The sequence below is a fragment of the Schistocerca piceifrons genome, chromosome 4 (assembly GCF_021461385.2).
Source record: "Schistocerca piceifrons isolate TAMUIC-IGC-003096 chromosome 4, iqSchPice1.1, whole genome shotgun sequence".
Lineage (NCBI taxonomy): Eukaryota > Metazoa > Arthropoda > Insecta > Orthoptera > Acrididae > Schistocerca > Schistocerca piceifrons.
This window is the reverse complement of record NC_060141.1, coordinates 608,556,092-608,583,965: the sequence shown is the minus strand read 5'-3', so window position 1 is coordinate 608,583,965 and position 27,874 is coordinate 608,556,092. Positions and strand designations below refer to the sequence as shown.

General features: G+C 42.8%; 1 protein-coding gene across 2 annotated transcripts in view; it reads left to right on the top strand.

Moving 5' to 3' along the window:
- LOC124795064 (clavesin-2-like) overlaps window positions 1-26,325 on the top strand; it is a 54,643-nt gene extending 28,318 nt beyond the window's left edge. The window contains exons 3-7 of one of the 2 annotated variants that reach the window (XM_047258867.1): window positions 1,801-1,960; window positions 8,502-8,751; window positions 18,111-18,221; window positions 21,849-21,954; window positions 26,067-26,325. In XM_047258867.1, coding sequence (XP_047114823.1) covers window positions 1,801-1,960; window positions 8,502-8,751; window positions 18,111-18,221; window positions 21,849-21,954; window positions 26,067-26,209 — 770 coding nt within the window. In that variant the 3' untranslated portion in view covers window positions 26,210-26,325. The remainder of the gene's footprint in view (window positions 1-1,800; window positions 1,961-8,501; window positions 8,752-18,110; window positions 18,222-21,848; window positions 21,955-26,066) is intronic. The other variant, XM_047258868.1, reaches the window with a different exon arrangement.
- The last annotated feature ends 1,549 nt before the right edge of the window (window positions 26,326-27,874 follow it).

Here is a 27,874-nt window from a genome sequence, read left to right as displayed (position 1 = left end):
CCGCCACAAATTCACGAAGAATGTCCAGATAGCGTGATGCAGTAATCGTTTCGGATCTGAAAAATGGGCCAATGATTCCTTTGGAAGAAATGGCGGCCCAGACCAGTACTTTTTGAGGATGCACGGACGATGGGACTGCAACATGGGGCTTTTCGGTTCCCCATATGCGCCAGTTCTGTTTATTGACGAAGCTGTCCAGGTAAAAATAAGCTTCGTCAGTAAACCAAATGCTGCCCACATGCATATCGCCGTCATCAATCCTGTGCACTATATCGTTAGCGAATGTCTCTCGTGCAGCAATGGTAGCGGCGCTGAGGGGTTGCCGCGTTTGAATTTTGTATGGATAGAGGTGTAAACTCTGGCGCATGAGACGATACGTGGACGTTGGCGTCATTTGGACCGCAGCTGCAACACGGCGAACGGAAACCCGAGGCCGCTGTTGGATCACCTGCTGCACTAGCTGCGCTTTGCCCTCTGTGGTTGCCGTACGCGGTCGCCCTACCTTTCCAGCACGTTCATCCGTCATTGAAATTTTTCAAACAGATTCTTTATTGTATCGCTTTTCGGTCCTTTGGTTACATTAAAACTCCGTTGAAAACTTCGTCTTGTTGCAACAACACTGTGTTCTAGGCGGTGGAATTCCAACACCAGAAAAATCCTCTGTTCTAAGGAATAAACCATGTTGTCTACAGCACACTTGCACGTAGTGAACAGCACACGCTTACAGCAGAAAGACGACGTACAGAATGGCGCACCCACAGACTGCGTTGTCTTCTATATGTTTCACATCACTTGCAGCGCCATCTGTTGTTGAAAATTGTAACTACTGTAATTTCGAAAGTTTGTCCGCCTGAAAATGTACTGTTGTCCCAAGCATATTGCAACAAACGGTGTATTTCTGTCGCTGCTCGTTTAGTTTTTATTGCCGTTTCAAATATACCGGTCATTTTTGAAACAGCCTGTAGTACACATATAACAAGTCAGAAATAACTGTATCTCGTTACTGATGATCAGTTTTTTTCTTGTTTATCACTGGGAAACATATAGTTTTGTTTACTAAATCGTGATTGCAACTTAAGGAGGAAGTAATCATTACCAATTTTCGTTTTAAATCTACCTCCTTATTACAACTTCACTGCCTGCATCTTAGCTTACGGAAAACACTGAATCACTAGATCAGCTTTGCATCTTATGTTTGAATTTTATGTACCTCTTCCATCTGGTTATCTTGGTTATCTGTTCAGTGATGGGGAATGCTTCGATATGCTACTGATGATGATGAGTCCCATACTTCTTTACAGAGCGTAGGGGACCGACGCGGGAGAACCGCGCCGCCTTACTAGGCAAGGTCCTACTGGAGGTGGTTTGCCTTTGCCTTCCTCCGACCGTAATGGGGATGAATGATAATGATGAAGACGACACAATAACACCCAGTCATCTCGAGGCAGGAAAAATTCCTGACCCCGGGACCCCGTGCTCGGGAAGCGAGAACGCTACCGCGAGACCACGAGGGGCGGACTCGATATGCTACTACACTTTTTAATATTATGCATACTACATTTAGCAGTAATGTGAACGCAGATGCGTGTGTGCAGTATAATATGATTGTGGGATGATTCGACTGTTTTAAAGGAACATATATATTAAAAAACTGATAAAGTTTATCTTATAACAATCCTATCATACGATATTTTATACAACAAAGCTGCTATCCATTTGAGAACCCTTTCTGATTTGTGTGTCCTTAATATCCTTATAAAAATCTACCTTCATAATCACTACTTGAAATTTGTGTTCCAGACGACTCAGTCATTGAGCGAATGTACATCAACTGCAAGTGCAGCACGGAGAGGGTGAAACTGGGATTAGACGCATACTTCTCCCTCAAACACAAATTTTCCGAGTTACTTACGAACAGAGATGTAGAAGGAAGCGACTTCCAGTTTGCAATGGAGCACTTGTGAGTTCCGACCTGTCTTAAGCTTTTTAAATTCATAAAGAGTTGTTATTTTTCGAATAGCTTTTGATGCTCTATTGTAATGTATCTATAACTCTGCAGTGCTCTGGTTCCAATGTTTGGACTCCAAGTATAGGCGTACGTTACCTTGTCACTTCTTAGTGAAATGATAATATTAGTTCTTTTGGGAAAACAGCGGAGTCTTTTGTGTTACTAAAACAGTATTTAAGTATTTGCATTTACTATCAAATGAAAAATCATTTTAGAATCCTCTGAGAATGTTGCGTAATGAATGTCTTTCAAGGACATAATGACTACGTATAACCAGTTACACTGCTATGAGTATTACTTTTTATTTGAACTATGGACCTATTTCAGCTACACAGAGATCATCACGTTAGCTGTAATTGAACATTTTATAAATGTGTGTACATTTCTTGTTTTACATGAGAATTATGAATAACATGATTTCACATACGTTTGAAGTCCTGACTTCCATGCAGTATCGTTGTTAATGTTGCTATCTATAAGAAACTGATTATATTCTGGGTTAACGTAACAGCAATAATTAGTTTTGCAGTTTGTTCTGACTTTTCGTTTAGTAGTGCTCAGAAATAAATTGCAGTCTGTTGTTGAAATCTGTCACAAAATGTGAACTACAGACTGAGATTTTCTCCTGGCCACTAATAAATGCAGAGACAGACCAAACTACGAAAATGATTACTACTGATACACTAACGTAAAATATAATCAGTAACAAATAGACAACAACAGAAACGACGTTGCATGGAAGTCACGACTTGAAAACGCATGTAAGATCTTATTATTCGTCACTCACATGTTATTCAACAAATTTATCAAAATTTATAAAATTTAATGTTTCAGATATGATGATGGCTGTATGGCTGGAATTGGCATGTAGTTAAAATAAAATAAAAAAATACGACTCATAGCAGCGTAACTGGTTAAGCAGATTTATTATGTCCTTGAAAAATCATTTATGTGTTTTGTCAGTCTGCCTTACAATTCGACAGTTGTTTTAATGAGGGTTTCGATATCACAGCGTCCGACTGTTTCGTTAGGCTACTTGAAATGGTATGCCTCTTTAAAAACTCGTTGACTGAAATGCACATTTATAAACGTGCAGTCATGACATTATTTCAACGCAGAAAACTTTATTTCTGTGCTCTAGATTTTCAACAGTTCTGCCAGCACAAAATATCTTAATAACATGTCCAGCATCTCCGTTGTTTGTATATTTATTGTTCAACATTGGTGACAACCCGCAAAGTAACACAGCCCCCAGTTTTTAGCTCATTTCAGTGTCTATCTCGTCATTGTTGTGTAAAACGGTCTGACAACTGTGGATCTGTCAGCATCAACTCGCAATCCCAAAAGATATATATGCCCACTGCATCCTCAGATACAATTTTTCTCTGTAAACCAAATGTGTTGTGTGTAGTGAAAAACAGATAGTGCTTTCTCTGCTATAAAACTTAAAAGGAGGGATCACTCATTAGTCAACTCTAATGTACATTGAAATATCTCCCTCAGTTTCAGTCTCAGATGCATGTGTTGCATTATACTCACAATTTATAGAATGTGTTACGTTAAAAATGTCGTTCTGTGTAAATATTTTTTATAATAGTGTTCAGATTAGAGGTTATGTTTTTAAATTTTTGGTACCTCAAATGTCCGTTATTTTTCCGGAAGATGTTTCACCACTCTTAATTTTCTCACCGCGCTTTCGTATATGATCCTCGGCGTTCCCATCGAATTGTTATCGTCGGCTTGAGTACTGAAGAAACACTTTGGCGTTAGACCAGTATCAGGAAAACGCCGCACTGTTCACTCCATATTAAGTGTATTGAAACGCTAACAGTACTATATGGATACCGCTGTCTCCAAATGCAAGTTTTTGCACTGTGTTCGTACTCGCACAGCACAAGCTAATACATTGCTTGGAGAGAGCTAGACAACCCTTTTTTTTCTCTACGCCCCTGTTTTGTTTCCTACGTGAAAGGAAGTACCGGTTAAGCATTTAAGCAGACAAACAAACTTTCCTGCTGTTAACGTTATTGTCGCTTTAAGCCACGTGGTTGGAAGAACGCAATGCGATCTATCTTTCGAAGTTTCCAGTTTCTCTTCCATAAATCATGTACTAGCCTATGACTCAAAAAATCGAATGTAATATACTCTGCAAAATACCTGCTAATCTAGTGAGACGAAAGAGTGGCAGAAAATCTAGTCCAATGCATTCTAAGTCAGGTTCTTGGAACTCTAAAATCAAACATCAAAGTGATGCGGGGCGCATTTCTCATAGTATTCTTTGCCAGGAGCGCCATTTTTGCCAGTGCTAGACTCTTTGTTAGGCCGTCATTGCTTCGTTCGCCACGAGTTATTTTGCTGCCTACATAGCAGCTTTCCTTAACTTCCTCTACTTGTTGATCACCAGTTCTGATATTAAGTCTCTCACTGTTATCATTTTTGATACTTCTCATTACTTTCGTCTTTCTTGGATTTACTCCCAGTCCATATTCTGTACTCACTAGAGCGTACATTCCATTCAACAGATCCTGTAATTCTTCTTCTCTTTTACTGACGAAAGCAGTGTCAACAGCGAATCTTATGACTGATATCCTTTCAACTTTAATTCTGACCTCATTTTTGAACCCCTTATTTATCCAATGCTTCTTCCATGTATGGACTGAACAGTTGGGGTGAAAGACTACGACCCTGTCTTACACCATTATTTATCCAGTCTTATTTTTCCCCCTTAGTTCTCTTACATCCAGTATAATACCACTTTCTCCCTATCGATTACATCTACTTTTCTCGGAATTTCAAACATCTTGCTCCATTTTACATTATCGAACTTTTTTCTGGGTCGACAAATCCGATGAACGTGTCTTCCTTTGGTCTTCCTTCCGTTATCAACTACAATGTCAGAACCGCCTCTCTGGTGTCTTTACGTTTCCTGAAACCAAACTGACGGTCTTCTAAAACGATTTAAATTTTCTTTAAACTTAAGACCACACTTCACCACTACTAAACCTTGATGTGAGGGTACACCTTACATTCCTGTATCTGATTTCGGAATCTCTGCCTGACCACGATATAATTTAACTGAAATCTCCATGTGACCTCTAATTCATCAGATTTTCTTATCGTGTCACTTCAAGAGGCGTTTTCGGGAGCAAGTAGTGTGTTACTTGACTCCTGGTGGAACGTACGCTCTCGCATTTGAAGTAGAACGCATCCCTTGTAGCGTGTGGCAATGGTTTGTCACGAGCATCGCCGTAACACTCTGGCACTGTCTTATTGAATCTGTGAGAAAATGTGGCGCTATGAGCTTGATCTTTTCAGTCACTTCTATTTTTTCGAAATGGTGACGGTCCCAAACCGACGAATGGTACTCAGGAATTGGCCAGAGGAGTGACTGATAAGCATCTTTAGTGGAGGAATTACAGTTACTTATGGTTCTTCCAATTAGATCTGCTTGGTGCCCCTGTAACGTCCACCCTCGGGCGTACGTTAACTCTTTAAAGCCTGTACTATGATAAGTTGACGGGCTTCACCTTATAGGAAAGGATTTTAGTAAAAATGTTGACCGCGTGTACCTTAATGGAAGCAAAACCGGACTTATACCCAGTCAGTAACAACAATGGTACGTCAAGCAAGTATAAGTGCAACCACACGTTAGGACGGACAAGAAACATACACCGCAGATGCTACCAATGGTTAATAATACGGTCGCCAGCCTAATTAGGCATTGAGGGAGCTTTTCCCTTGTACAAGTGGATGTACGTACAAGCATAACCACACGTAGTAATACTGTATTATATGGTGAATTTTTGAACCAGAAAAATCTACTGAACTAAGATTTTTCCTTTTCTGTACTAATTTGAACAAGCTATAAATACACAACATTACACTGCAATAATTACTACGAAATGCGTTTTGTCTATTGATCCGACTGAAATCGGACATAGGTCACCCTAGAAATAGCACTTTTGACACACACACGTACAATGTCAATTTTAATAATGGTAAAACACTGATAAATTTAGGTTTTATCTTGACTTTAACTTTGCTGGTCAAATCAGTGCAATCACTTCAGAATTTAAATGAATAGAAAAGAAAAGAATGAAAGGGGGGGGGGGACCCTGAAACTTATGATCACAATGTTGAAACCATTAACTATTGGAAACATTAATTACTCAAGATTTAAAAAATATGAATTATTACTCTTATTGTCCAATTACTTCCTCATTTAACTACCATTATTTTTATCTCAAATTAATTAAACTTCCTTACCAAGTCAATTCCAAATTTATCTTAGTACTCTGTCAGACCTTTGCTCTTTACTCATATTTTCATTAACAATAAAGCTCATTAAGATTCATTCTAGCATAAATAGGTCTCCAGTTAATTCTTATTAACATAAACTTTAAATCTTCATTTCGGGACACTCGGATTGCACAACATTGCAGGTTAGTGATTAGGATAATTCATTGATAGAACAAATCTGGTAAAAGTTAAGTTATTATTGAACAGTCAGGAACAATATTAACACTGGTCCACACGAATACAATTCTAAAGATGAAATAAATGTTTGACCTGTGCAAGTCGGTGCGGCGGATGGCGGGCAGCGAGATAGCGAGAAGCACGGCACACATGCAAGCACGGCTAAGGCTCTCACTGCAGCGGCACTTTCCTTCTTCTTAGCGTCGTTATCTTTCCAACTTTGTGCCTCAGAATATAGCCATGCCAAGTAGTCGTCGGAATCGGTTCATCCGAGGCTCAATGGAATCCACTTTTCCTGGGTAGCCTCCTCGGTACAGTACGTGTACTTCCGAACGATGCCCAACTCCGACTGTTGCTCGCCTCCGACTGTAATACTGTGCCCGTTGTGCCGAACCGCGCCAGTGTGCGTTTTCCCGCCTCGCCTGCCTCCACCTTTTCCCGCTCCCCTACAGGTAGGGTATTCACCACAGGTTTTCTACTACACATATCCTAATGCATTACCTACGTATGGACCAAGTGTATAAATTACGATTTTCACATCTTACAATAGTTTTAACATTAAATACACTTTCCTTTGATTACCACATTATTTTAAATCTAACATAAATAATAATATTCATTTCAAAAGTTGCTCACAGTCTCTTTAACATAACGATACGAACCGAAAAAAAATTCAAAACATTGCTTACATTAATTTATCTAAATTTATAAAGAAAAAAATTATTATATGTACAGTTGTCGTTACACCCCCTTTTCCTGCAGCAACATTCATGTAGTTTTTCCACGTTACATTGGAAAGGACGCATGAGGTAAAGTATTGTACCTGGAGGATAGTGTATCTAGGAGGAACACATGATGTTTCTTGGTAAGTGTTTCATTTTAGTGACAGATTTTGGAATCACGTGAAAGAACGTGCCGTAAGGAGTTTTGGTCATTTTCTAATGTTTTGTGTTGTTCTGAGACTTTAGTTTGTGTTTTGCCCAACTTTTGTAAATATTATGAGTTCTATATATGTACACGTTGTGTAATATGTGAATGTTATTTTGAAGGAAGTGTAAATTCCTCAGTTAATGATTTTTACAGTGAGTAAGACCCTTAATATTTTTTAATGATAATTACATAACGTGTGAGCTGTTAAGTCATAGGTCATCAGACGCGCACCATCTTGTACGTTGAGACTAAAGGTCATTTTACAGTGAAATACGTGATATTTGCAAATTAACTGAGTTCCTGTAATGTGCCAAAAACATTCCATGTCTAGAAAATGGAAATCTGTATTAGATTCCAACGGAGTCTATTTGAAAATTTTTTAAACTGCGACTGGTATTCGATAATAGTTCTGCTTACTTTGATTTAAGTTACTAATTATGGCCGTGTAGTAGAGTAATATTGTAGCACGTGGACTAGTAAATACAGTATTGGCAAGGTTCCCTCGAATTCGAAGAGTTGATTCCCTGGAACAGTTTTTCGCATTTGGAATGAACCCAACTGCTGCGGAGTAATATTTGCAATTTGGAAAACCACTGCCGAGTGCAACCCACATAAAGTGTATGCCATCTTTTCAAGTGGAATCAGAAAATTTATTTAACCTCTGTTCCAGGGCTGGTTAAATTGTTACATGATACAACAATGAGTTCAAATCACTGGTATTTAACAGTTGTTGATTCACAGAAGCTCTCCTGCATACTTTTCGGGTCTGCTACTCTAGAAGTAATTCCTAGACTCGCGTACAGAGGAAGGAGAAGATGTGAGGGCGGGTAATGATTGGTACCTATATACCTTAGGAGAGAGCCGCCAGCAAATTTCGGAGTTTGTATCACGATCCGACTCAAAGATTTAACCTACCAGGATTTTTCCAAAGAGTGCACACACCGCATTGGATTGAAGGATTCATTCTGGATGCATACATTATTGTTTCTTCTTGTATTTCGTAAATTGTAACTTCATGTTGACCGACCGCATATATTATCCTCTGTCTCATAAGCATGTATTAACAAGAGTACAATGTCTCCTACAGTAAACTGATGATTATGCCACGACTCACAAAGGATGCATATCGCGTGCACGTCTGGACTTCAGTGGACGAAGACGCGACCAATATAATTTGGCCCTTTTATGGTAAGATGATCACCGGTGCCCTGGAAGTTATGTTGGCCGAAGACTACTCTCTAGGAGATGTCATCATCTTCGACTTGGCCAACGTGAATGCCGGACACATCGTGCGTGCAGATATCAACCTCTTCCGCAATCTTGAACTCTGCTACAAGGTAATTTAGCAAAAATATTCCATTCTGGTCCAATCGATTAAAATTATAACATGTATGGCCATGAAAACTATTTACCAGAGTGGGAATCAAACATGGGTAGAAAGTGGCCTGATGTTTTCTCCAAAAGTGACAGGAAGCTACCCCCTGCCACAGATATTAGTTGCTGTATTGAGGTGGTTGGCGTGCTTGGAGCCTGTAACTGTTTGATCACAAGGCAATATATTACTAAATTAAAAAAAAAATGTGAGCGACATGATGAACAACATATAACAGGGTGGCGCACGAAATGTGTTACCATTTTGTTGTTGAATATAAACTTTATTTTCAATAGAATCTGAAAGGAACATATACTACAATGAAGGGCCGTCCATGGAGATTTGTTGTAACTCAGCACATGCTCAATATGTCCACCATTTCGTTTCCTAACTTCCTTCAAACGAACACTGAAGTTAGTGATTACCCCACGGCACATGTCTTCCGTAATTTCACTGCAAGCTTGAAGAATAAGTCTTCTGAGCTCCATTAAGTCACGTGGACTTTTCGGGAAAACTTTCCCTTTAGGTACCCCCAAAGAAAAATGTCACATGGATTGAGGTCTGGACTATTGGGGGGGTGGGGGCAATTTTGTCTGTCATTGAAGCGACCTGGAAACCTGAGTGAAATGATCCGCAGACGAAATGCTCGTGTAAAAACTCCTACAAAGTGTTTGCAGAATGTGGCCTTGCTTCATCTTGCATGAACCACTGTGTGTTGAATGGCAACGCAGTAGCAAGAAGCTGTGGAATGAAGCTATTGCGAAGCATGCTCAAATAACGCTTGCTGTCCACAGTTTCTTCAAAGAAAAAGGGGGACCTATAAGTCCGTGACTGGAAATTACTGCCCACGCAGTAGTCCTTGGAGCATAATGTTGTCATTCATGAAGCACTTGTGGGTTTTCAGTGGCCCAAAAGCATAAATTTTGTTTGTTAACCACACCGTCTAAATGAAAACTAAACGTTGTTGAGAGTTTCTTCCCTTTCTTCCGCCCACTGAGCAAACAGTAGTCTCTGCTGCTTGTGTTCTTCAGTGAGATTCTGTGCACAGGTCATCTTGTATGGGTACATATGGAGGTCACCTTTAAGAGTGCGTTGAACGGAGCATCTGGATAATCCTAGTTGCACTGCTGCCTTTCTACACGATTTCCCAGGACTTCTCTGTACAGCACTCGTACCGCTTCAGTATTCTCCAGCGAACAAACAGGCTTAGGCGGAGGTCGCTTCGCTTCCAATACTGTTCCTTCCTGTACAAATTTATCGTACAACCTGTGGTTGGTCTTCTTGCAAGGGACCCATCGTGTGTTAAACTGTTGTCGAAAACGCCTCTGAGTCACAACAAGGCTTTTCGTTTCGTGAAAAAATAACACAATTGCCGATCGTTGCTGTGTCGTCAGTCTTCCATTGTCAGCCGTTGCTGCTTACTAGTCTCCTAGCGGCAGTATCGTGAATTACACATCATTTCGTAACTCACTTGTTTTTCCAAGCTCTGCTGGTACTGCTGTAGAGATCCCAGCGGGATATCTAATGTGCGCCGTAAATTGTGAAAGAAACAATTGTTAATACAGCTCGTGCTCCACCCTGTACAATCGTGAACAGTATTATGAAAAACATAGTTGCAACTCGTCATATAGGGTAGATACTAAGTCGCAGATAGGAACAACAAAAACACTGTCAAAAAGTGATATTTCGGCCAACATACAAAAACGCAACTTTCGGACACATCACCACGGTCTCTGGCAGCTGAAGCCACACTGTGGGCAACAGCCCATGATGTGAGTGGCAGCTGGATGATGGGGGAAAGGAGAAGGCTGGGGCAGGGAGGTGGGGGCATAATAGTGCAGGGGTGGGGGGCCGTAAAGTGCTGCTTGTCTGAGCATAAAGGGACGAGATAGGGTAGGGAAGCTAGATGCAGTTTAGTGGTTAGATGAAGGGTGTGTGTGGGAGGGGTAGGGGTTAGCGGAAAAGGAGAGAGGTAAAAAGACAGTGCATTGTTGGAATAGAGGACTGTGTAGTGCAGGAATGGGGATAGGAAAAGAGCTAGATGGATAACAACAATGAGCAACGAAGATTGATGCCAGGAGGGATAGAGGAACGTAGGATATTGCATGGAGAGTTGCTGTCTGTGCAATTCAGGAAAGCAGGTGTTGGGGGGGAATGATCCAGATCACATAGGCTGTGAAGCAGTTATTGAAATGAAGATCGTCGCGTTGGGCAGCGTGCTCAGCAATGGGGTCGTCAAGCTGCTTCTTGGCCACAGTTCTCCAGAGGCGAATCACGTGGACAGACGGTTCGTTGGTTATCATGCTAACGTAGAATGCAGCACCGTAGATGCAGCCTAGCTTCCAGATCACATGACTGGTTTGAAAGGTACCCCTGCCTTTGGTGGGATAAATGGTCCTTGTGACCAGACTGGATTAGTTGGTTGGGGAGGATGTGTGAGACAAGTCCGTTACAAAGATATGAGCTATGTGGCAAGAGGTTGGAAGCAGGAGTTGTGTAGGGCTGGATGAGGATATTGTGTATCTTCAGTGGGCGGCGGAATACCACTATGGTTAATATGCACACAAATATTCACCTGCAGTTTAACGAGAGGTTATGGAGATGACTTCAAATTTCTGAAATCTAGACTGTATCTAACTCAGTGAACAATGACTAGCCAGTATAATTGTAGTTCAATCCAGATTACTGCTGGTGGCAGCACACCCAATTACTGCAAAAATTTTGCGGCACTCGGGGATGACTGCGGCGACTTGGGGTGGCTTGATTATAACTGGAACTGGAATTGCTGGCAACCGGAAAAATAACTGCCCGAGTGAAACCGAGCGGCCACTTAGAACTGCGGATAAGAGAACCATTTGTATGACATCATTCGAAAGCAGCACGAATGTCTTGCTTTCACCGCATTCTGCACAGCTTTTGGTAGATGAGTCGGAATATTTTAATGCCTTGTGGTGGAAACATAATGTGTTTCCTGTTGTGTGCACCATCTGTGTGACGAGCGATCCCATGTGATGCCATGCTGGTGACCGCCTGCCGTGTGACGCCCTCTCTGTACGATATTTAACGGTGGCCACAGAAGGCCCAGTTCGACTCCCGATGTGGAGAGTATCATAGCAGCTTAACTGCCCAACGACAGAGGCTAGTTCCAAACTAGTTTCCTAGTTTCACTTTCACAAAAATAAGGAAAAAATATTACGCGTTTACGTGTTTGCCACGTGCTATCTATTTATTTTCTAATAGAAACTAATTTCATTGGCTCATAATAAATCTCATTATTTTCACTACATTCTCAAAAATTATAAAGTAAAAATCGTGCAGGTGATAGTGATAAAGATACCTGAACTGAGTACTTTGACATAGGGAACTAATGGTCAAAACCGTATATGACGGCTTTTATTGGTAAAATACTTGTACCTTACAGCAACAGTTTAAGCTGATAGAAGCTGTTCCGTGTGACGCCCATTCTGCAATTCATTGGCGACGTACGAAAAACTATACGGGACTCGAAACCCGATTTCGTGGGCAGTTGCCTTAATGAGATTTCATTAATCAGCGTACGAAAATGCACTAGATTAATTTAAGATCTGGGGAAATGATCAAAATAACAGACAACAAAAATTAATATAGATCGGCTTCCTGGCGGAACGAAACAGAACGGCGACCACACACCAGATGAAGACAGTAGATTCACATTGATCTCCCAGCAGGGGTGACACGGGCATTTCTTCTCTAAAACCATTCCATAGTCTTATCACATGGCTCAAATAGTTGTGGAACAAACACCAAACAAATATTCTCCTTCTCACACCCTATGAGGAGGATCCAGGAAAAGTATTTCCAAAAAGTTGGCAGAATATTGACGATACCTCGAATGGTGAATTGAAGAGGTATGACGATCTTCAAAAATGCCAAAAAAATCAAGGATCCTCTTGCTGGCAACTTAACAGATACAATTCAGTGCGTTTCTGTTCAGTGCGTTTCTCGTCCTGGAACAGAATCGGCAGTGGCGGAACAGCGTGTGGAGGAACATCGAGAAGGGAAGCAAGTATTTTCCTTATCAACAGCCACACCTCTGCAGAAGGTCCACACATCCGTTGATGTTCATCCATGTCAAGAGTTTGACACTGAGGGAAAAGAAGAAAATCTGCTATATTAATGGCATGTAGTTGGAGCCGCATCATGTGTCTCTCATTGACAACCAGGAATCAGGTCACACTAGCTTCCATGGCGAGGAGAACATGATGCAGAGGTTTGTTTTCCACAGGCCGTGTGATTTCAGAATGGCGGTTCTACGTGAAGTTCCGGGAGTGACCCCTAATCACGTGGCAATAAACGTCACATGTCATGGTACAAGGCAAGTCTTCAGGGACATAACTTTATTCCATGAAGTTCTTGAGGCGCTAGAGTCCAGGAGAAATAGGCGCTATTGCAGTGGACAACACTCGGGAAAGAGGAACAAGTTTTTGTCTCGGAGTGCCCGACAAACAATTCTGCAACTTAACCATCATGCTGACATAAAGGTCAGCCCTTCTAACAAAACCAGGACCTCCTCCCAGAGGGGAGGAGTAAGCGTGTTATAACGAACCTTGAAGATAAGGCCCACGTTCACGAAATAGCCAAACGATGCTTGCAACGTGTTCGCATTGCCTTCGGCGCTGGTAAGCTGTGGGCCAAATGCTGTATCCTAGAAGCGAGATGCACCACGTCCAAAGCTCTCACCAGATTATTTTTCTGTGTGAATTCCTAAGGGACCAAACTGCTGAGGTCATCGGCCACTAGGCTTACACACTACTTAAACAAACTTAAGCTAAGAGCAACACACACACCCATACCCGAGGGAGGACTCGAACCTCCGGCGCAATCCGTGACGTGGCACCTCAAACTTCACGGCAACTCAGCGCGGCCGACCAGATTATTGCGAATACTTGTGTGGCTCATTTGAAGGAGGGGTTTATAGTCAGCTCCAGCAGTTCTGTGTATGTCATGTGCGAAGTTAATTCCCAAGTGTTTCCGAGTGTTCGTCCACTGCAGTGCAGCCGCACTCTCTTCCCAAAGACGCCTGCCAATGTTCAAAGCACCACACACTGTCGAGGTGGCCCGTGTCACATCTGTAACTGCCTGCCCTACGGATCTTGGATATCATCGACATTTAATTTCTGTGTGCCTCGACTGTGCCGCAATCTCTGTCGTCGGAGAGACAGATCTTCTGAATGTGGCATTGTCAATGAAAGCCGTTGACCACAGTTAAGTGTCAATTGGCGCTGCTGTGAGACCGGGGGAGATGTAGACGCTATCAAGCCGACACGACGAATGGCTAGTAATGTACGTAAAATCAACTTAGATCACCATGCACACCTTCCCACGTTTCAGCGAGATTCTACTGCTGCATCAGCAGTTGTAGCTCCTGGCATGTGGTATGATGAGGGAAATGATTCTTTTGGGATTTCATACAGTTGAAGCTCCCATTAAGAAAAAAATCTTCGTAGCGGTCCGCAACCAAAGGCGCGACTTCTTCCGAATAAAACCCCAACCGTTCTGCCCCTTTCCAGAGCCAAAGGGAGCGTAAACATTGATCATCCGAATATCATGGAAGGTCACCGCAAGATCTCTGCCCGACAGCAGATAAAAAAAAATTACATCTTCAGCCGCGATACCTTTTTCATGTTATTTTTCGTTCATCTTTGCTCGCACAATATGATCGAGTAAGTGGTATGTAAAATTTCTCATTTCTCATGGTATATAATCAGTAATTGGAAATGCTCTTCAAAATACATTATTACAGTAGCATCTTCCGTTTATTTGTGTCTGCTTTTGCTAATGCCGGATCGGTACTCTTTTTAGCCACAATAGATCGCTGTTAATCGAGACAGATAACTCAAGACTTATCAGGCATATCAGTCATAATTTTCGTCTTACTCATCAGAAACGAGAACATAAGAAGGTAGGTCATGACGTGCACACTATCTTATCTCTGGCTAACATCATATCAAGCCGTGGTTAATGGCCGAATTATTATTTTATATTTTATTAAATATTTGACGAATGTAACTTCTACCCGCAATGGAAGGTGAGATAAGATATGAGATCACAGTGGCACCTGTGCAACGAGCACAGTGTAAGATCCCAACAGTGCCACCACACTTACAGTCACCCTAACCTTAGACCACTTTGCACCACTCCTAAAGAGGTCTCTTATGACCACGAAGCAGCTTGGGCCGTAGATAAAGTGGGGTACATAAGAGGGTTAATCATAAGGTTATAACTATCACTTCGTAAAATTAAAGTTACGTAACTGATTTTGTGTTTGTATACAGTTACATGTCTGCCGTTCGAGTAAACAGTGCAATTCCCTGTTCATAGTACCGCTACACTCCGATAGAGGCGACAAAGAGAATGGCCAAAGTTGGCTGCTCCATGGGTGTGCTGCAGAGGTGTGGAGTGGGTTTTCACTGTGAACCACGTCATGTGCCTGCAATAAACAAAAAATTAATTACATAACTTTATTTTTTCTAGGTGACAAACACAACAGTGTGGCTACCGCTCGTTCCTCAAGGAAAATCTATAACGTAAACTGTCCATTTGTCTCTCTTTTATTGCGAGTTTATGTTTAATATCACAGCAGAAGAAGTTAGTAATTTCTTAAATTCAAAGTACTGTGTTTATTTACTACATGTTTCCGAATTTATTTCTCAAAAAAATATTCGTTTTAAGTATGCTCCCTCTTCAAGGTTCTTTCCTTTACCAATCCTCATCATATACACTCCTGGAAATGGAAAAAAGAACACATTGACACCGGTGTGTCAGACCCACCATACTTGCTCCGGACACTGCGAGAGGGCTGTACAAGCAATGATCACACGCACGGCACAGCGGACACACCAGGAACCGCGGTGTTGGCCGTCGAATGGCGTTAGCTGCGCAGCATTTGTACACCGCCGCCGTCAGTGTCAGCTGGTTTGCCGTGGCATACGGAGCTCCATCGCAGTCTTTAACACTGGTAGCATGCCGCGACAGCGTGGACGTGAACCGTATGTGCAGTTGACGGACTTTGAGCGAGGGCGTATAGTGGGCATGCGGGAGGCCGGGTGGACGTACCGCCGAATTGCTCAACACGTGGGGCGTGAGGTCTCCACAGTACATCGATGTTGTCGCCAGTGGTCGGCGGAAGGTGCACGTGCCCGTCGACCTGGGACCGGTCCGCAGCGACGCACGGATGCACGCCAAGACCGGAGGATCCTACGCAGTGCCGTAGGGGACCGCACCGCCACTTCCCAGCAAATTAGGGACACTGTTGCTCCTGGGGTATCGGCGAGGACCATTCGCAACCGTCTCCATGAAGCTGGGCTACGGTCCCGCACACCGTTAGGCCGTCTTCCGCTCACGCCCCAACATCGTGCAGCCCGCCTCCAGTGGTGTCGCGACAGGCGTGAATGGAGGGACGAATGGAGACGTGTCGTCTTCAGCGATGAGAGTCGCTTGTGCCTTGGTGCCAATGATGGTCGTATGCGTGTTTGGCGCCGTGCAGGTGAGCGCCACAATCAGGACTGCATACGACCGAGGCACACAGGGCCAACACCCGGCATCATGGTGTGGGGAGCGATCTCCTACACTGGCCGTACACCACTGGTGATCGTCGAGGGGACACTGAATAGTGCACGGTACATCCAAACCGTCATCGAACCCATCGTTCTACCATTCCTAGACCGGCAGGGGAACTTGCTGTTCCAACAGGACAATGCACGTCCGCATGTATCCCGTGCCACCCAACGTGCTCTAGAAGGTGTAAGTCAACTACCCTGGCCAGCAAGATCTCCGGATCTGTCCCCCATTGAGCATGTTAGGGACTGGATGAAGCGTCGTCTCACGCGGTCTGCACGTCCAGCACGAACGCTGGTCCAACTGAGGCGCCAGGTGGAAATGGCATGGCAAGCCGTTCCACAGGACTACATCCAGCATCTCTACGATCGTCTCCATGGGAGAACAGCAGCCTGCATTGCTGCGAAAGGTGGATATACACTGTACTAGTGCCGACATTGTGCATGCTCTGTTGCCTGTGTCTATGTGCCTGTGGTTCTGTCAGTGTGATCATGTGATGTATCTGACCCCAGGAATGTGTCAATAAAGTTTCCCCTTCCTGGGACAATGAATTCACGATGTTCTTATTTCAATTTCCAGGAGTGTACATGCCTAGCGCAGGTGACAGTTAATCTTCTTCGAACTACTAACTCGCTACAGCTGCGCAAATCATTGCTTAGTCTATACTTGTCTTGTACTGCTCGTATCCATGTTGAGCTATCCGTTCCCATTCCTCTCCAATCTTTCATTACTTTATCGATTGTCTTGTTTTGGAGATTTTCGTAATTTTGAGAATCTCAATTGATTTCCATTATTACTCCTGTCCTCTCTTCTCCCTCATTCTTGTTGTAAGCCACTAGCCATCTTGTTGTGTGGCACTAGCTATTTCACCTACCTTCATATTTTCACTTGTCCACCTCTCTAGTAGATGAGCTCTGTTACCCATTTATATAGTGTTACAAGCTCTTAACTTCTTATCAGTAGAGCTTTTTCCTGACGTAAATGTACCTTGAAACTGTAGTAGCATCGTGATCCATCCTCGATCCATCCCTTTACGTAATTCAGCTTTTTTTTTTTCTTCTCAAGCAATGCGCTTAAATAAATGAATTTATGGGTCTTGTGCAGTTTCACCAACACATTCTCAATTCTTCGACTATTACCTGCCTTTCTTCAAAATATAATACTAATATTTAATACTAATATTCAGACCAGCCAATATTGCATTCCGCGTCAACTCCCTCACCATTTCTTCTACATTGCCTTTGTGTGCAGCTGTTAGTAATATCATCTATGTAAGCCATTCATTGTTTTCATTTAATAGCAATCCCCGACATTACCTTTGCTTATCAGCAGCCGTAATAATTTCTTTCAAAACTAGCTTAAAATTATATATGCATACATAAGTTGCCTGGTTCTCGTATTACCTTTAATGAGTGTGATATCACTACATTTCCACACCGATTTGGTGCTAGCTTCGTTTCATGCAGTATAGTGCATACAGTTTGTCATTGAATACTGTCATGAATTCTGAAGAAGTCTCCATCATGTTATTTGGATTTTCGTTAGTAGTTTGCTTATTAAGACATTAAACGAATGAGAAATTTCAATTTTTGTTCCACTTACGCTAACGTTTAAACCCAGTTTAGTTGTTTACAATTGAAGAAAATTCTTTCATATCGTATTACACTTAAGTGCTCAGCCTTCAAAAGAACTTAGCGCTCATCTAATTAATAAATTTTATGTGTATAGACTGCTTACCGCCGGAGGTTGAAAGGACTTCACTTGGTGAATGCATCGAAGATTATAAATTCAGCCATGAAAATAGTGAAGCTGGCGCTATCTGAAAAGTTGCAAAAGAGGGTAAGTTATGCATATCTTTCACTGTTTTCGTCTCCTTCTTATCTGTCAAATGAAATCTGCTTGATGTAAACCCATACGCAGTATACGTTTTACGATCGGACAATGTATAGCCTCTCGGTATGTTTAGTCTCCTCACTCATATGCTGCACTGCACGGTACAAACTCCACGTATAGAGCATAAATAGCTACACATTATGACCGCGTAAAAGCTACTTCGTATTACCGCCTGTCACGATTTACTTGTGTTTACGTATACTTTCCAAATAGTGTCGATAAGAGTACCGGTTTGGCAAACGGTTTGGGACTCTAAAAGGTTTTTCTTATCCAACAACATTTCTGACATAAATGTCGCCATCAAACAACTTTGACATCGTGTTAGAGCCGTTCGGCCCTCTGGGCCTCTTCACCTGACCAGCCAGGACACTGTCTTATTTGTATGTGTTGTGATCGTAACAGACGTGCTTCTCCAGTGTTCATGAGAACTGTTCCATACATCATTATTGTCGGGTAGACTCCTGTAAATGCCTGCCTTCATTATGATGCTCTTATCTATTAGGTCCACTGTTTCCGATGTGATAGTGAAGTGGAAACGTCATGGGACAAGTGCAGCAGAAAAGCGTACAGGCCGACCGCGTCTGTTGGCTGACATAAACCACCAACGGTTGAAGAGGGTCGTAATATGTAACAGGAAGACATCTATTGAGACCATCACATAGGAATTCCAAGGTGCATCAGGATCCACTGCAAGTACTATGACAGTTTGGTGGGAGGTGAGAAAACTTGGATTTCATGTTCGAGCGGCTGTTCATAAGCCACACATCAAATTTCAAATGACGGCTCGCATGGTGTAAGGAGCGTGAACATTGGGTCATTGAACACTGGAAAGTCGTGGTGTGGAGTGACGAATGCCCAGTGAACGTCATCTGCCAGCGTGTGTAGCGCAAACATTAAAATTCGGAGGCGGAGGTGTAATGGCGTGGTCGTGTTTTTCATGAAGGGGCTTGCACCCCTTGTTGTTTTACGTGGCACTGTCACAGCACAGGCTTACATTGATGTTTTAAGGACCTTCTTGCTTCGCGCTGTTGAAGAGCAATTCGAGGATGGCGATTGTATCTTTCAACACGATCGAGCAGCTGTTCATAACGCAAGGCCTGTGGCGGAGTGGTTACATGACAATAATATCCCTGCAATGGACTGGCCTGCACAGAGGGCTGACCTGAATCCTATACAACAACTTCGGGGTGTTTTGGAACGCCGACTTCGTGCCAGGCCTCACCGACCGACATCGATACATGTCCTCAGTGCAGCACTCCGTGAAGAATGGTCTGTGATTCCCAAGAAACCTTCCAGCACCTGATTGGACGTATGCCTGCGAGAGTGGAAGCTGTCATCAAGGCTAAGGGTGGGCCAACACCATACTGAATTCCAGCATTACCGATGGTGGGGGCCACGATCGTGTAAGTCATTTTCAGTCAGGTGTCCGGATACTTTTGATCACATAGTGTATCTTGGATCGGAGTTGCGATGTACATATACAGGGAAGCACATGATTATAGTTTTAACAAAATGGATTATTTATTCAAGAGAAAAACGGCTGTGAGCACTATGGGACTTAACATCTGAGGTCATCAGTCCCCTAGAACTTAAAACTACTTAAACCTATCTAACCTATGCCGAGGCAGGATTCGAACCTACGACCGTAGCGGTCGGGCAGTTCCAGACTGAAGCGCCTAGAAGCGCTCGGCCACACCGGCCGGTGACATATCGTTGCCCAAAAACATTTGCCCTGTGGGCTGTCACATAGGTAGGTTGTGAAAGTGGCCGTTCACTCTACATGGATGGCGTTCGGCTTTACGGAACGCTTCTCAGTCATATCTCATTACATTTACGACATACGCCATTTTTTGTGGCTAATCTATTCCATGGTAGTGACTATCACCCGTGGTTATTATGTTCTTATATCGTGACTTAACTCTAATTTGCACCTGAAGATGCAGCCGTGAGTGCTGTGAAACTCTTAGTGCCTAAAAATAAAAAGATTTTATTGCTGAAGAAGTTTTATTTCTTAAAATGATTTGTTGTGGCTGTGATTGCCCGAACTATATACAGTATATATATTTTGTATGTAGAAGAGCGAGTTCGGTTGGAGAGTGCTGTGACATTCTAGGATGGTGGTAGATGCGGTAGTGAGAAAGCATACAACACACTTCAGGGAAAGTAAGAACATTGGGGCAAATATTAGTCTCTCCATTAGCACTCTGATCGCTTCGTATCACTGTTAATGCCGAAGAACTGATACGTGGCGGTCGTCGAAACCTCCAATGCCATTGCATGACATGGCAGTTGAATGCTTTGTGTGCCAGCGGTTGTATAAAATCGGCAGCGTGACGGACTGACGCAATCGAGCTTGGACGTCCACGTGACCACACTAGAAGTAAATTTTGGTCTAGTAACCCAGGCAGGCCAGTGTGTCCACAAATAATGTTGTTCGCTCGCCGCAACGTATAACAGCGCAGGGTCAGTAGCTGTAAAAAGATTCTAACCGATAGGGACCAGAGACAAGTGTTAGGTCTGTCAGTTAAATTTGTAAATCGAAGGGGACTGCAGTCAGCTTCGGTTTACATATAACGTTTCACAACTATGCAAAGGTCCTGCATACAGCACACAGTTCTAATCTGCCAGGAAGTTTCATACAAGCGCACACTCCGCTACAGAGCGGTAATTTCATTTTGGCCAGTAGTTTTCAAGACGCTTATGTTATAGTCTAATGAGCTGATGTGTTTCCTCTTCTCAGTTGATGCACTGCGTAGAGCGCACTTTCAGCCCACTGTGTGTGGAGGCTGTATTTCAGCGTGGAAGGTGTTTTTTGATGTTTTCAGGGTGATGTCAGTGCTTGGGGCCACTCATTCAGTTTATCGTGAATATGGCCAGGATGGTCACTTGAACTTTGTCCTTAACCAAGTAGTACCCTTTATTCCGTGTCACTGTAATTATTGCTCTTTACTTCCCCATCTTCCTGTTCGCAGAGTGCACGCACACGTTGTAGGTTTCACCAACACTCAAGCACCGTATCACTCACTGGCTGCGGAACTGTATCATACGACCACATTCACATAACAGTTTCAGGATTATTTGGAAGAGAGCATGAAATGAAGCAAACATCATACCCACAATTTGGCTGCTCAGTGGGATCTGATCATCAATGAGCAGTTGCAGCTGGGTAAGCATACAGGAAGACACTTGTGGACTCTGTTACTCATCGAACTGGAACCATGACAGAGACCACTTGTTGTGGTAGACTGTGTTAGTGTGATGTTTCCTGGGATGACCAATACTTTTTCCGGATTCTTAGCGTATTGCGTTTTCGATAACACATGCACTTGAATAAACTTGCGCATTCGTGACTACTAATTACATCGTGTCAAATAACAGGGCACAATCATGTCGAATTATTTGGGCATGTTACGAGTGCAGCGAATAGGGAAACTCTGTTTTTCTAACGAACAACTGGACTTGTTAACTGATCTCGACATATAACATCCGGTTCTCCAGATGTTTCGAGGTTAATGTCAGGCACTTTTCTGCTGTGTTCGGACTGTTTGTTGTCATACCGCCTATCTGTTGCAGGTGTTCGTGCACCTTCCAGGATCGACGACTCTGTTCGACTACGTGCAGCGTGACTGCGTGCCAGACGAGCTGGGAGGCACTGCCGGACCTGTTGATAACTTTTCCTGTAAGCAGCTCCTCTAAAAGTTCACCAAACAAATTCATCAGCGACTGCCTAGCACCTGTATTTTATAGACCATCCCGCTGCTTACCCAAATTATTCCAGTTGGCCTGAAGTCGTTTCAGATCGCCAAACAGATTACGCACAGGTTTCTAATTCCTTATGGAACAAAATCTTTGCCACCACTGCTTTCATATTTTTAGGAGAAAGTATTACTTTGCAATACACGAAACAATGTGTTTAAATATACAGAAGGCATCATTTTTATTTCCTCGCATTGTATAAACATGTTTTCACGGTTGTTCATCTCATGGAATGTCTACATCAGGACAGCGAGGAATTCACCTCGCAAGCCACGCCTTGGAGCGCAACCCATAGATCTCAGCGTGAATCAACACTTTCCACAGATCCACGACACCATGTCTGAATGTGACGAAGGGGAGGAGGGGTAAACAACGAACGTTCCGTATTTAGATAACAATGCAGTCGCACTGCATATGGCTTGGATTCAAATTATATGCTTTTCAACAACAAAGATCAAAAAGGAAACATATATCCAGTATTATTTAATTACTTTCGACGCAATGAAGATGTGATACAATATTTTTCTTATACAAACTGCAGGCATACAAACAGATGAGGACAATTTTACTGATTTTCGCACTCAGGTTTCCACGTAATCGTTAACTATTTAACATCGTAATCGTAGAAATGTGTTTCACACACATATGCTGATCGAAATACACACATCAAAAACAGTTTTGCATCACCCCGATTCCCAGAACTCCTGAAGATATACGTTGACTGTGGATATTGTATCACAGATACAGTCCCTTTCACTGTTCAGAGATGCCACTGAATCAGTCCAAAGATGTAAACAACTTTGCATGAGCAGCGCCTATTAGTAGGCGGGGGTCCGAAGGCCGATCAGTTCCAGTCATTCCACCAGAAAGGGAGTACACGGCTTGTGTTATCTGTAGTTCAACCATACCTAGACGGTCAGTACCTCGGTTCGATAGCGTCCCCATGTTACTTTGAGCCAGAATGGGCTCTCAACAAGGGAAGTGTCCAGGCGTCTCGGGGTGAACCAATGCGATGTTGTTCGGACATGGAGGAGATACAGAGAGACAGGAACTGTCGATGACATGCCTCGCTCAGGCCGCCAAGGGCTACTACTGCAGTGGATGACCGCTACCTACAAATTATAGCTCGGAGCAACCTCCACAGCAACGTCACCATGTTGAATAACGCTTTTCGTGCACCCACAGAACTTCTTGTCACGACTCAAACTGTGTGCAATAGGCTGCGTGATGCGCTACTTCACTCCCGACGTCCATGGCGAGGTCCATCTTTGCAACCACCTCACCATGAATCGCGGTACAGGTGGGCCCAACAACATGCCGAATGGACAGCTCAGGATTGGCATCACGTTCTCTTCACCGATGAGTGTTGCATATGACTTCAACCAGACAATCGTCGGAGACGTGTTTGGAGGCAACCCGGCCAGGCTGAACGCCTTAGACACACTGTCCGGCGGGTGCAGCAGGGTGGAGGTTCCTGCTATTTTTTGGTGGCATTATGAGGGGCCGACGTATGCCGTTGGTGGTCATGGATGGCGCGGTAAGGGCTGTAAGATAGGTGAATGCCATCCTCCGACCGATAGTGCAACCATATCGGCAGCATATTGGCGAGGCATTCGTCTTCATGGACGACAATTTGCACTCCCATCGTGCACATCTTTTGAATGACTCCCTTCAGGATAACGACATCGCTCGACTTGAGTGACCAGCATGTTCTCCAAACATGAACCCTATCGATCATGCCTGGGATAGATTGAATAGGGCTGTCAGTATGGACGACGTGACCCACCAACCACTCTGAGGGATCTATGCCGAATAGCCGTTGAGGAAGTGGACAATGTGAATCAACAGTGCCTTGATGAACTTGAGGACAGCATGCCACGACTAATACAGGCATGCATCAATGCTAGATGACGTGCTACTGGGTATTAGAGGTACCGGTGTGTATAGCAATCTGGACCACCACCTCTGAAGGTCTCGCTGTATGATGGTACAACAAGCAATGTGTGGTTTCCGTGAGCAGTAAAAAGGGCGGAAACGATGTTTATGTTGATCTTTATTCCAGTTTTCTGTACAGGTTCCAGAACTCTCGGAACCGAGATGATGAAAAACATTTGTTGATTTGTGTATTATAGCATTTTTGCAAACTCATTGTGGAGACGTGGAACCATGCCTAAAGAAAAGAATGTAGGCACCCTGGGCAGTTTTGACTTAAACCGATTTGTCTTCAAATCGGGAATCGGTTTGGATATTAATGATCTACATCAGCAGATGCACAGGGGCACTTTCGACTGAAATGTCAAACGGTCTCGAAAACAGATGTGAGGTTAGCAGTGTCCAAAAACGTTTTGGAAACTGCACTGGTAATTATTACAAGGCCGTAATACATTCTTCAATCCAAAAGTTAGTAAATTTAGGGAAGTGGTCTTTGTTACTCTCAATTTGTCCTTTGATTTTCCTTTTAAATGCATCCCCTCGTAATGAGGATCAGAATCTTAGCAGTGCATTAACAAAAAAAAAAAAAAACATTATGACTCAACTTCACATGGTGAATTAATAACCACACCCTACACATAGATACCAAAGTTAAATACTGACACTCTCAAGCGTATTTCATCACTGAATTAAAAGCCAAATATTTTCTTAAAATAATATTACCGGCGCTGCATCTCTTAGAAATAGTTGTTTAACTATCTTTAAAACTTATTAATGATAACTGCAACCGCCCTGACTCTATTAGGGATCAGTCAATCCAGAATGAATACAATTCAAGGACTAACCGGTGGGATGTCCATTTTTCCTTCCCTTTTTTTCACAACGGCGGGCATACACGAAGTGCTTCGCCAATGCGATAATATCACTGGCGGCTCAGGCACAAAATGATTTTTTAAAATTATTATTAAAATGAATTTTTACCACTTATCTCCATAATCCCATCCCTCACAACTCTTTAATATTCATCATTCTAGTTTTAATTTGAAAGTAGTGTTTTTTAATTTGAAATTAATGTTTTAATGGGTAATATAAAAGCTTACGTAGCTAGACCATTAAAATGGTCTGTGGGAACACTTCCAAAACGATGTAACACATATCTGTTGCACTTGAGTTCACAGTTTACTCGAAGACTGCAAAATGCAAAATGAATTAACTACTGAAGTACAATTACTGTGACTCACTGTTAGAGAGTCTTTTCTTCTAAAATTGTATTCTTCGGTATTTGTCGTTCTTCCGATATCACAGAATAGGTCCAGAATTATTGAGCCACTTTACTGGCAACAGAGACATAATAACTGAATGAGAACTGACAAGCACTGCTTCAAACAGTTGTAAAGGTTATCTTGATGGTAACTCTCCTGAAAATGTAGCCTTATGACACGTTTGAGCACTACAATTTTGTGAATCAGTGTGTTCTGAATTGTTAGGTCAGACACTTCTAAGAAATAGATTACGATGCTAGTTAGACTTACAAAATTCATTTCGAACTGATATCCAGAGCAAAAACTGCTTTGCACGGTTTACCCAGCATTAGTAACAGTTACGGAAGAAAATTAACACTTGTCTCCTCAAGAAAATGCAAACAGTGCTACGTAACGACTTTGATAATAACGATGTCTCAAATTACTTCGTACGTACATACAGGAAAGCTACTGAATACCAGAGTTAGCAGCACTCCTTCTTCAGGCCACAAGTGGCCCATCGGGACCATCTGACCGCCGTGTCATCCTCAGATGAGGATGCGGATAGGAGGGGCGTGTGGTCAGCACACCGCTCTCCCGATCGTTATGACGGTTTTCTTTGACCGGAGCCGCTACTATTCGGTAGAGTAGCTCGTCAGTTGGCATCACGAAGCTGAGTGCACACCAAAAAAATGGCAACAGCACATGGCGGCTGGTCACCCATCCAAGTGCCGGCCACGCCCGACAGCGCTTAACTTCGGTGATCTCAAGGGAACCGGTGTATCCTCTGCGGCAAGGCCGTTGCCATGAATACCAGAGTGCTTGTGTAAATTTGAAAGCTGAATTGTTCTTTCTGTTTCAGACAAACTTTTGGATATGGTCAACCGTGAGTGGCTTCTGGAAAAGGACAAGTACATGTCAGACGAGAGCAAACGCCCCCCCGAGAACCGCTATGGCGACACCTATGGAATCGCAGGCTCGTTTAAAAAATTGTCCGTAGACTGAAACACAACTCTTCTTTTCAAGATAGAGAGACTACATTTATGTACACGTGTATATACCGTACGGGATTACCTGTAGCCAATAATCTGAAATAAACAGTTCCCTACTAAATCTCTTAATACTAGTTTCATTTTACTATTTTTTAGTTTACTCTTTTTTTAACATATTGTTTGTATCAATACAACGGCTTTTCACTAAGTTAATCATCTTCTTCGAGACTACGACGAACTCTTCTACAGGTGTTCAGCACAACTGCCTTTCTAGAGTTCCCGACAGTTCGAAGGATACAGTTTTAGTTTCTGTAGACCTTCACATTGCGTTTTGGCATAATGCTAATGTTCGTTATTACTTCAAGGACTGTGTGTATAGACTTGTGTATACATATGCTTGTATCATTCTTATTTTTTCATGTACAACGGTACATTAAAACAGTGTGAAATAGTGTCTGATTCACCAGATACGAAGCAACAGTATTTTCACTTTTATTTTGAGGCTGTCAAGAATTTCTTGCTTCTCTCTTTTCGAGTATAACAGTTTTCTGTATGAACTGCTGTAGGGGTGCACAAAACTTTGGAAACACCGAACACGCACCGCCTTACCGCGGCCAGTACGGTGTGGGAAACCCACTGGCCTTCAAAACAGCTTCCAGTCGTCTTTGAAAGGATATAATCAGCTTCTCTATAGTTTTCAAGACAATCCTGTACCATTCTTCCTGTAAATTATTGACCAATTCGGGTAACTATGAGAGAGGCGGAGATTGACCACGCACACTTCTCACAGCCGAACACCAACGCATAATAATGGTGAGAACTGGTGGCTGTGGTACATCTACATCTACATCTACATCCATACTCTGCAAGCCCCTGGCGGTGTGTGGCGGTGTAGCCCGGGGAGAAGCAATAACTCATCCTTATATTCACTAACCCAGTCCTGGACACTGTAAGCTGTGTGCACAGGTGCACTGTCGTCTTGGAATGCAGCATCGCCATTGAGGAGCCAACACTATGCCATTGGATGGGAGTGATCAGCAAAACTGTCCAAATAATCCTTGGAAATTGTGCGCCCTTGTTGAGTAACCTACGTGGCTCATGGAATACCGCTATTTGGCCGGCCACGTCATCACCGAACCTGCACTATGTTTCATTGTTAGCGCGTAAACTTGGGGAGAATTTGGAAACATGTGAAATAAGAACCATCCCAACAAATGACTTTCTTCCATTGCTCCATATTCGAAGTTTTATGTTGCACTTCCAATCCCTGCTCTTTGAAAGGCAATGTTGACACTGCCTCAGTCGTTTTAACGATATTCATTTGATCATCAAAATGAAATTAGATCCTCTTAATGTATGTATATATTAGACAGGTGGCATATCGTAGTATTGTGGAAGAATTAAATAAAACATGCACACAGTATACGGATTGCCATTACGACGTCATAAGGTCGTTCAGTATCATAGTAGTTGATAATTAAAAAATAACAGCAATGTAACGCTTGTGAAAATCTGTGCACTTCAAGTGTACTACTGTACGTTGGTTGTTTACGAGGTAACACTCGTGGATCTTAACCTATCAAAAAAATAAAAACGCTTTAACTCTTAAGCTGTAAAAAAACACCCTTGCTTTCATGGACTCTGCTCCCACTCCTTCAGCAAAATCACACTCAGATGA